The sequence below is a fragment of the Salvelinus alpinus genome, chromosome 38 (genome assembly GCF_045679555.1).
Source record: "Salvelinus alpinus chromosome 38, SLU_Salpinus.1, whole genome shotgun sequence".
In the NCBI taxonomy this organism is placed as follows: Eukaryota; Metazoa; Chordata; class Actinopteri; order Salmoniformes; family Salmonidae; genus Salvelinus; species Salvelinus alpinus.
In genome coordinates this window covers 13431254-13442839 of record NC_092123.1, presented here as the reverse complement: position 1 = coordinate 13442839, position 11586 = coordinate 13431254, and the positions used below count along the sequence as shown (strand labels likewise).

Sequence of the window (11586 nt, the reverse complement as noted above, 5' to 3'; positions counted from 1 at the left end):
TGCGAGCTTCAACTGGAAGCCAGTGGAGAGAGCGGAGGAGCGGGGTGACGTGAGAGAACTTGGGAAAGTTGAACACCAGACGGGCTGCGGCGTTCTGGATGAGTTGTAGGGGTTTAATGGCACAGGCAGGGAGCCCAGCCAACAGCGAGTTGCAGTAATCCAGACGGGAGATGACAAGTGCCTGGATTAGGACCTGCGCCGCTTCCTGCGTGAGGCAGGGTCGTACTCTGCGAATGTTGTAGAGCATGAACCTACAGGAACGGGTCACCGCCTTGAGATATAGCCTATATGAATTCTAGCTACTTGTGAAGCACATGCTGTGCCCTAGAAAAAAATATTTAACTGTAAATACACTTTTTTAAAAGCTACACTTTTAAAATTAACAAGTCATGTGTAATATGAGGTTTCAACATGTAAAAGCACAATTTTCCTATTGCAATACATTCTAGAACATTTACACTGTCTCTTTAAGAAGGTCAAGTTTCTGATGACAACATGCAAGAGATCTGTCATTTGTATATTGCTATGATCATAGATCTCCTGAAGAAGCGTTTCCTTTCTTTTTGTGCCCCCAAATTTTTGGATATACTGGTAATGTTACCAGGTTGTTAGCTAGCTAATGAGGTAACAAACATGACTGAACAATGTGTAAAACAAATGGTTAAACTTGCTCGCAAATGGCTTTAGAACAACCTGTGACATGGTTTATGAATAAAGGGGTTTGTTTTTCTGGCTGGGTTACCCCAGCGGGAAGAATTTGAGCCGGGTGAAATGTGATTGCATTTGTTTTAGAACCGGGCTGCCTCCTGGGGGTGAGCCAGGTGCCACGCTCTGGCCTATGGTGAAGTCTGCTCAAAACAAAAGGGAATAATTACAGTGGTTTAAAAATACTTAAATGCTACTTAAGTCGTTTTTGGGGGTATCTGTACTTTACTATTTATATTTGACAACTTTTACTTCTACATTCCTAAAGAAAATAATGCATTTTACTCCATACATTTTCCCTGACACCCAAAAGTACTCATTATATTTTGAATGCTTAGCAGGACATGAATGCTCTAATTTGTCGTCCCTGGTCTAACCTACTGACTGATCTGGCGGACTCACTAAACACACATGCTGAGTTTGTAAATTATGTTGGAGTGTGCCCCTGGCTATCCGCAAAAAAGAAAATAATGTGCCGTCTGGTTTGCTTAATATGAGGAACTTGAAATGTATACTTTTACTTCTGATAAAGTATATTTTACTTTAGTTACTTTTAGACTTTTACTCAAGTAGTATTTTACTGGGTGACTTACTCGAGTCATTTTCTAATTAAGTTATTTTTACTTTTACTCAACTATGACGATTGGGTGCTTTTTCCACCTCTGCGTAATTAAGTGATGAGTAGGATTCTGTGTTTTCATATGGAAAAGTGATTGATTTTGAAAAAACGCTGTATTGGCCTTTCCAATGATAACTAGTTTCAAACATTAATTTAATGGACAATAGATGTTGTATGTTTATGGACGATGCACCATGCTGCCTTGTTGACCACATGACCGAGCGGTGCAGATTTGTTTGATTTGAGAAGGGCGCTCCTCCCTCCCTGCTTTCGCTCAGTGACGTGACGGGCCATTGCTTGGTTCAACCTGGGCCAGCGTAATAGAGCTCCCTCAATGTAAAATCCATTCCCCCAATCATCGACAGGAAGAAAAAAACATTGCGCTGGTGATATGGTCAGATCTTTTTAAAGGGATGGTTCGGGATTTTGGCAATGAGGGACTTTATCTACTTTCCCAGAGTCAGATGAACTTGTGGCTACCATTGTTATGTCTCTGTTTCCAGTATGAAGGAAGGTAGAGGTAGTTTTGTGAGCATTGGCTAGCGTTAGCATTGGCTAGTGCAATGACTGGAAGTTTATGGGTATCTGCTAGCATGCAAAACTACCTCTAACTTCCTTCATACTGGACATAGAGACAAAAATGGTATCCACAAGTTCATCGGACTCTGAGGAAGTAGATAAAGGGCCTAATTTCCAAAATCCTCAAAGTACAGTGTCTTGGGAAAGTATTCAGACCCCTTGACTTTTTCCAAATTGTGTTATGTTAGCCTTATTCTAAAATGGATTAAATGTAATTTAACTCATTCTACACACAATACCCCATAATGACAAAGCGAAAACAGATATAAAAAAAAAAATAATAATAATAAAGTTTTCCCAATTTAAACATAAACACCTTATGTGTTTCCTAGCAAAGGGTCTCCTAGACCCTTTGCTAGGAGACTCGAAATTGAGCTCAGGTGCATACTGTTTCCATTGATCATCCTTGATATTTCTACAACTTGATTGGAGTCCACCTGTGGTAAATTCGATTCATTGGACATGATTTGGACAGGCACACACCTGTCTATATAAGGTCCCACAGTTGACAGTGCATGTCAGAGCGAAAACCAAGCCATGAGGTCGAAGGAATTGTCTATAGAGCTCAGAGACAGGATTGTGTCGGCACAGATTTGGGGAAGGGTACCAAAACATTTCTGCAGCATTGAAGGTCTCCAAGAACACAGTGGCCTCCATAATTCTTAAATGGAAGAAGTTTGAAACACCAAGACTCTTCCTACGCCAGGCCAAACTGAGCAATCGGAGAGGGAGGTGCCCAAGAACCTGATGGTCACTGACAGAGCTCCAGAGTTCCTCTGTGGAGATGGTTGTCCTTCTGGAAGCTTCTCATCTCTGCAGCACTCCACCAATCAGGCCTTTATGGTAGAGTGGCCAGATGGAAGCCACTCCTCAGTAAAAGGCACATGACAGCCCCCTTGGAGTTTGCCAAAAGGAACCTAAAGACACTCAGACCATGAGAAACAAGATTCTCTGGTCTGATGAAACCAAGATTGAACTCTTTGGGCTGAATGCCAAGTGTCACAGCTGGAGGAAACCTGGCACCATCCCTTCTCACAGTGAAGCATGGTCGTGGCAGCATCATGCTGTAGGTATGTTTTTCACCGGCAAGGACTGGGAGACTAGTCAGGATCAAGTGAAAGCTGAACGGAGCAATGTACAGAGATCCTTGATGAAAACCTGCTCCAGAGTGAAGTTTCATCTTCCAACAGGACTACGACCCTAAGCACACAGCCAAGACAACGCAGGAGTGGCTTTGGGACAAGTCTCTGAATGTCCTTGAGTGGCCCAGCCAGAGCCCGGACTTGAACCCAATCGAACATCTCTGGAGAGACTTGAAAATAGCTGTGCAGCGACGCTCCCCATCCAACCTGACAGAGTTTGAGAGGATCTGCAGAGAAGAATGGGAGAAACTCCCCAAATACAGGTCTGCCAAGGCTGTAGCGTCATACCCAAGAAGACTCAAGGCTGTAATTGCTGCCAAAGGTGCTTCAAAGTACTGAATACTTACGTAAATGTGAGATTTTTATTTTTTATAAATTTGCGAACATTTAAAAAAACTGGTTTTACTTCGTCATTATGGGGTATTGTGTGTAGATTGATAGAACAATTTAATACATTTTAGAATAACATAAGAGTAACAGAATGTGGAAAAAGAATAAGAGTAACAGAATGTGGAAAAAAAGGGATCTGAATACTTTCCGAATACACTATATTTTGTCGCATATGTGACCAAATTGGTCACACTAGAGCTCTGTGTTTGTCACTGGCAAGTTTCCCCTGGGTGAGGTGGTTTGGAGAAAGTTCCACAGATGTTAGAGAAGGAACAGGGCAGAAGAGGGAAGGAATGAGGCAGTTATTAGTTACTATTGTGCCCAAAGCCGAAACAATGAAACAGCTGCGTTCTCTGCCCCGTGTCCACAGCATGGCCACCCGGACTATCATATCTTCATTTTATTTTTATCATTTCGGCACTTCTCAATCTAGAGATGCACATTTGACAGGAGAGAGATTGTTTAGTTAAGTCAGTCAGGCATACACATTTTGAACAGCTGCTTGGATCATGTTTTTAAACTACATGTACTGTATTTACCAAGCCCCGTCTTGAAGTGGGACTTCAGTACAATATCAACTATGACTCATGGCCTGGTCTTTGTTGCAGAGCTATTAGGCTACATGTCCTCCCAGACAACATTATTTGATATTGCGGGGTTAAAGTGTCTTTGTTGGCCAGGAAAACAGTAGTGTCTCCCGCCAAAACTGCTTAGGCTGGGTGTGCCCACTCTTCCCACACAGAGGCTGGTCTGAACATAACAGTCAGTGGGAGTGACTGCAGTTGAAGCCCCTATACTGTGACCATATATGGGCTTAGGTGTCCTCTTCGGTACAAGAAGCTCAATACAGGGGGAAAAAATGTGGAGACCAACAAGATTAGGGTTGGGACAATGCCAATGTCGCGATTACTATCGAGGCAAGGAAACAAAACACAAAGTGTATTGAACTGCTTTGGGAAAACAGCCCTAATGTTGGAAACAAACAATTATGTTGTCATCCAGAGTCACATTTTCCAAGCTATAGCACACTATCTGACATACAGCAGGTTTTTAAAGGATGGAATCAATCAAATGTATTTATAAAGCCCTTCTTACATCAGCTGATGTCACAAAGTACTGTACAGAAACCCAGCCTAAAACCCCAAACAGCAAGCAATGCAGGTGTAGAAGCACGGAAGAGTTTGTTCTTCGTGTTTTTATTTTTGGTATGAAAATATTGCGATACTGGTATCGTCCAAGCCCTAATAAAGATGCCACTGGTTGGTTAGTGTGCCTTTGGGGTTTACCTCAAACAAACACACTTTCTTTGCTGTGGTTTGGTTTCTGTAATGACATAGAGCTCTGAATACAACAGTCTGTAGTAATACACTCACTGTGATTTGCGTAACGGCTGTGTTTCTTGTCAATCATTAACTCTGCTCTCAACAGAAAAGCTTTTGTGATTGATCAACTACAGTATGTTGACTCACTCTCATTTTCTTTACAGTTGGAGTGTGTAATGTGCCTGGTGCAGGTGGGCTGCAAGGTGAACGCCATGACGACAAGGTTTGCCCAGACGCCCGCCCACATCGCGGCTTTTGGAGGCCACCCAGAGTGTGTGCTGTGGCTGTTGCAGGCCGGGGCCGACATCAACAGACAGGTGGGTCTCAGTCTTACAGGTTACACAACAATGGCACTTATGACTGGATAGACAAAATAACAGGACCGACTACAAGAGCTACATGATTTGTAGGCCTGTTTGTGTCAAACTGTCAGTAATTTCCCTGTTTGCAAAAGTGAGTCAAACCTCCTATGTCTATCTTTTCCATGCGGCCCACGTTGGCCAGAATTATCCTACTATGGAGGGATCAGGCTTTCTGGGAGACAGAGCTATAGTTCATGCTGTGTGTCGGTTTGTCTGAGACTGTCTCTTCACGTCACACCAGACTGTTTGACTAGAGAGTATGTATGGCCTCGGAGTCACACCATAGAGCCAACAGGCAGGCAGCCATGTCATGACCACAGCTCAAATTGGTTCTGCCCCGGCCTGCCGGTGCTACAGTTTGTCTGTGACTACCTTTTTTAAATGCACCTAAAAGAAGCAGCCAGGGAAGCTCTGCTCAGGAATTCAGATTAGGTCGTCATGATTGCATAACACTCCACTGCTTCATCCTTTCCACCTGGCTCTTGCCACTGTGACATTTAGAGGTTTTATGGGTCAAGTTCAGCAGTCTGATCCAATGTAAATGGGGTAAGTAGGAGAAGATTGTGATGCCTCAGAGCTACGGGGGAGCATCGCTACACTGCCCTACAACAAACATACACACATAAATAAATAGTAGGGATGTGCATCGTTCCCGTTTAAGACGATTTGATACGCAAATGGATACATGGGCTCCGAAATGATTCAGGAACGATACGTTTTAGTTTGAAACGATTCGGTACGATTCCGTTTACTGCGATATGATTCGATGCACTAATATTTGTTACGTAAACGCATAAATTTTCCGTTCGATGTATACTGAATATACTAACCATTAGGAAAACCTTCCTACTATTGTTATACCCCCTCCCCCCTCTCTGCCCTCAGAACAGCCTCAACACGTCAGGGCATCGACTCTACAAGGTGTCGAAAGCTGGCCCATGTTGTCTCCAATGCTTTCCACAGTTGTGTCAAGTTTGCTGGATGTCCTTTGGGAGGTGGACCATTTTTGATACACATAGGAACCTGTTGAGTGTGAAAAACCCAGCAAGTGATTTTTGTCCTAGTTATGAAATTATCAACTTTACCCTGTGTATCTAAAAATGACCATATACCCTGATTGTTTAAAGCAAAACTACCAAAACTATTGCTGATGGTGAAAAAAATATATATTGTAAGCTCCGTTCAGCAGGTATAGCCAGCTGAGGGTTGTCTCCGGTAGCTTACTTTTATTATGCTAAAATAATTTAACAGCGCATAGACAACAACCACCTAGCAAATTACATAGGTTGTCACTCAACTAATAAAGCCTAATATCTAGCCATTTTTGTGTTTGAATGTTGAAGGTGCCACGCAAATGTGCAAAATCAGGAACAGGCCGCCTACTTCACATTGGTTAGCTCGCTAAGCTGGGCACAGTTTGACTAGGCTAATGATATTCCCTGGGGTTGTTCAGTATGCAAAATGACTTGTAGATCAATGACTGTCAACACAGTAACATGCTTAGTTTGACACTGAAGGTGAAAAACGCATCAGTTGTCACAAAAGATTAGGTATTTACGGAAGGTCGAAAAAGTCATGAGCAACAGTTCTTGATTTTTGGACCGCCGCAAGCTTAATTTGGATCAGTTTGGGGTCCACGGAACCATGCAATCATATCTTAAACATTTGAATCAGGGACAGATGCATATCAGTGAACGTTACATCTCTAATACATACACACAGAGCCCCTTATCCCTTCACCACCCTTAACTGTTCACTAACAGTGAAATTGTGCAGCCTGACTTACATTCTGGCTGCATGGAGCAGAACGGGATGGTAGCTGGAGGGCGGATATTCTGGCTAGAGTGCAATGTGTCAGTTCTGCTTGGCTTGAGGGGGTGCCGGAGAGCTGGGTGAGGAGTTCAGCACCTGTCTCCAGTGCCCACTGTCTCTGTTGGCAGCAGACACCTTTTCACAGCCTCTCTCTGTGATTAGTCTCTCTGGAGGACTGTTGCTGCTGTCTGCAGCTGTGCTCAACTGTTGGGGCATGCTGCACAGATAGTGGCCCCTTTCAGCAGACACTTAGAGCCTTATTTATGAGTGGCCAATATCAACATAAGCGGCAGGTAGCCTAGTGGTTAAGAGCGTTGGGCCAGTTACTGAAAGGTCGTTGGTTTGAATCCCTGAGCCGACTAGGTGAAAAATCTGTGAATGTGCCCTTGAGCAAGGTACTTAATCCTAATTGCTCCTGGAAATCGTCAGCTAAATTACTAAAATGTATTAACAATGCCTTGTATATTGATATATTGCAAGCCATAATGTTTTTCCATTCTCCCCATTGTACTGGTTGAGTGCATGATTAATCCATCTAAAGTGTTCTCTATCACTTTATATAGTGATGTGTTTTTGCCTTGTCTTGTTCCAGGACTATGTAGGTGAGACCCCTATCCACAAGGCAGCCCGGGCTGGTAGTATGGAGTGTGTCAACGCCCTCTTGATACAGGGTGCTAAACCGGAGTAAGTCCCCCACTTCACTGTGCCCGTTTACACCAAACTGTACCACACAATACGTTGTTACCACGGCAACAACATTATTGTTGAGAAGGGGAACTCCACCAGATGGCCTCCACTCTGCATTCTGCCCCCCCCCCTTGAAGTCGAGGCAATTTAGCTGTGTGAATTTGGCATCCCGTATTTCTCAATGATTGTCTTTGTGCCACTTCTGTGCTGGGTTGTGTTGTAGAAAATGTTTGTGCCAGTAGGGTGTCTTTACAAGCATGCTTGCTCAAACAAATTATTTTATGAACCAAATCAGTACAAACATGGCAGAAACGAGTAATAAATCGGATCATTTCTGAGTGACACGAGGGACCTACTTCTCTTTTTAAATGAAATCACTAATTGACACAATTGTCACAGCACAGGTGCCAGATGGCTCTGTAATGAAAGGCCTGAACTGGCTGATTCGTTCGGGGTGCTTCTGCAGCAAATGGAGCTTTGTAAGGATTTGGCTGTTAGGCTGCGCCATAAGCTCATTTGCATTTCGGTGGGGGACATCCAAATCCTCTGTGTCCATAAGGTGACTCATGATAAAGCCCCTTTCCCGAGGGGTTGATGAGGAAGTTGTTTCTGTGTGATTTTATTTAAAAACAGCTTAGTTGGCGACGACAGTGCCAATTAGTCAGTTCCCAACCTTCTCAGTAATACTCTCCCTCGCTGCACTGTATCATTACCATGTGCCATCCACTTCAACCACTCGAAATGATGGTCTTGAATTAAAATCTGCCATCACAACCACACTCTCATACTTATTGTAGGTGACTTTTTGTCCCACTTGTCTACTGCCGTTTGTGCGATACACATGGGTTTTGGAGAATGTTTGTTGGTGGCGTTCCTCATCAATAAGTCTGCTGCTGTAGTGGTTATTTCAATGTTTACGTTTCATTGTCTTTAATTGTAACTCGGTAAAGTTAAATAATGTAAGGTTATGCTAACTGAATGCGTTTAAAATGTCTGTAAATATATACTAGAAATATACTATTCAGAGTTAATGTACTTCTCTCAGCAGGGCATAGGGCAAATGCACATTTCCTCCTTTCTTATACGGAGTCTGGATTTCTCCCTCTCCTTGCTAGTGCCATCTAATAATTATCTCACCATGTGAGGGATGTGACAACAGAACTATAGCATATATGTAGTGTTACGGAACTACAGTGGTATGTGATATCTTAACTTAACCTTGGCCTAACGCCTCGATCACACCAATCGCGTCAGTGCATTTTGGTACACCAGAAGTACATTCATTTCCATCGGAACGCTGCGTTGGCCTTGCAGCGTTGCAGTGCGTTCTGTGTGGTTCATACGTTGGATTTATCAAGCGTATGTGACAAACTGTATCTGGAGACGGCTTGACAGAAATGGTAGCAGAAGGTGAATGTTGAAGTGTAAGTGTTTACTTTGGCGTCTTTTGAATTTATTCAGTTGTCATGTTGAGTTTTTTTAATCTGCTTTAAACTGCATCTTATCGGATACTTTTCATTAGTGTATACGCATGAACTTGTAGCTGGCGCAAACAGTTAGGCCCTGTACTAATTTAGTACGTTTGGTGGTATTAAGGAATGCAGTGTTAAGGGCATACCCCACCTTAAGTGTTGAGTATTCTGTAAGCTTGATAACAAGCATTGTACCTGGACACCTCGCCTAATTGATTTAACCACATTTACAGTCAAGTTTCACAGTCAAGCCCATTAGTCACAATGACGATTTCACTTCCTTGTCATGTTTTTGTCACAATTTCACAAATCTCCACAAGGATTATTTAATCATGAAAGAATTGAAAATGAGCAAATGTGCATTTGGTCCATGTTTCCTTCCAAAACTATCAATGAAAAATGATTTGTAAGAAACGTGGTACAAGTCATAATATAACTCTTAGTAGTCTGCATCTGTGTATATTTATAGCATTATGTATTACCCATGCTTTTTCATGCCTTTGACAGCTACTAAGATCTAGTATTTTAGTCCTTATGTTAGTGAAAAGTTTAGGTAAAATGTATAGTGACTAGTAAAGTGAAGGAAGCTCATGTTTCGTAGACTATTTTAATTTGCAGTCACTCAAGAAGATGACATCTGACACTGACATTATCCTCTCAACATTAGTTTGAGATATTTTCAACTATCTTGAAAATTAAAGATCCATGGTAATTCCTTTAAAGTAACTTAAATTGGCACAATACGAGAACCTTAAATCCAATATTTATTCCACATCCACCAATTTAGAATATGGCTATAAGATAAGAACTCACCATTTCTATGGCTTTCAAAAGCCTGGCAAACCTAAATTCATTTCTGTAGCAGGGATTGGTTCTAATTTTAATGGTCAATGCCTCTGTATTGACTTCCCCAAGCCAAGTGAGCCAAAATACTGGATTAGCGGCTTCCATGGAAAAACAGACTATTCAACTGTTTATACCTCAGAGTTGATATTGCCTCCAACTGTGGCTCAATAAGAGTTGAGGTTTTAAATAATGTCTCTCAAAAGTGTCCTTCCTCACCACACTCAATCAGGACTGTAGTGTCTTACAAAAGATGGAAACTTTTGATTTCTCTTGAATCCCTTATGACTTCAAAAAATAACACGTACCAACCAAAGCCACCATGGAACAATTATTACATGTTATGTCCTTGTTACATCATATTTATTCTCGTTCAAAGCCTGGAGATTAGGTGAAGGCAGATTTGTACTTGTTCACAATTCATTTGACGTTGTGTCCATGGAGAGACTGTTCGTATTGATCTTATTGGACATCTCTCCAAATCGTGGGTTTAACGTTAAACTTTATAAGGAGCTTTTTTGTTGTAGGATGACTCTGTCCTAGACCACATGATTACTCAGTTTTTCTCTTAAAATAAATCGTAACTCCAAATACATTCTGAGCAGAACAAACCTTAACATTCCTTACCCAAATTACACCATTACATGTTTTTATAACACCCTCCTCAGCTATACCTGATAACATAGCTTGAACAACTATACATCTTGAAGATGCCATTATCAATAAAACATCACAATAAGGTGCAGAGGATTAGATTTGCCTGCTGGCGGGCAAGGAGACTCCAAGCTCTGCTAAAACCACTGACATCTGCGTGACGTTTTCAAGGGATTGTTAAATAATGTTAACTATTTGGTTGTAATATCATCACCTCTTGAAGAGCATAGTCAGAACCACAAATTTCTGATTATTCCGTGCAAAACAATTGCTCACATTTAGCTCCATCATAGTTGTACAGAAAGTAATGGCATTCTTTAAAAGATCAGTAAACAGCCATTTATCATGTAATTTCAGATACGTGAGGGTAGCCTTACGATATCTCTCAATATTGGCCACCATTAATTGGATATTTGAGTGATTTTATAAAATAAAAGTGAACTATACCTGACAGGGTTTAGGTTCATTTCCCATACTTTATGGGTTCAGCCTGTCACGCAGAAGGGTGCTTTTGCAGATTTACTGTTTGCTGATCATGTTTACTATGTAAGCTACTGGTAGAAACGTTGTACAGTTGACTAGACCTAATGTACATTCTTATCCAAGCAATGTAGGCCTACCTAGCTTAGTTAGCTAACATTATCCCCTTTTGAACATTGTTTTTAAGTGTTAATCGTGATAGCTGCTGACAGACATCATAGGCTTCATTTAATGATGGACCACATTAAATTGGCTAGGTAACAACAGATCACGTCAATATGGCTAGTTAACAAGCAAACTTCAGGGGATAAACTAGATGGCTATATCCAAATATTATTTGATTTGCTTGCAATCTATACTGGTGATGACAGTAGTCCGACTGACAACTTTACTAAGACGAGGACTTGCCAATGTCAAGCTCTTTCCAAAGCCTAATCTCTGATAAAGCAAGCTAAATGACACGCTGCTTAGCTAGCTACATGCCAAATGGATAGGCTACCCTTGCGTATCTGAAAATAC

At 41.7% G+C, this 11586-nt stretch overlaps 1 protein-coding gene across 3 annotated transcripts in view; it reads left to right on the top strand.

The window, feature by feature from the left end:
* ankrd10a (ankyrin repeat domain 10a) overlaps positions 1–11586 on the top strand; it is a 39632-nt gene that overhangs the window by 14386 nt on the left and 13660 nt on the right. For all 3 annotated transcript variants that reach the window (XM_071387652.1, XM_071387651.1, XM_071387650.1), the window contains exons 2-3: positions 4922–5074; positions 7524–7615. In XM_071387652.1, coding sequence (XP_071243753.1) covers positions 4922–5074; positions 7524–7615 — 245 coding nt within the window. The remainder of the gene's footprint in view (positions 1–4921; positions 5075–7523; positions 7616–11586) is intronic.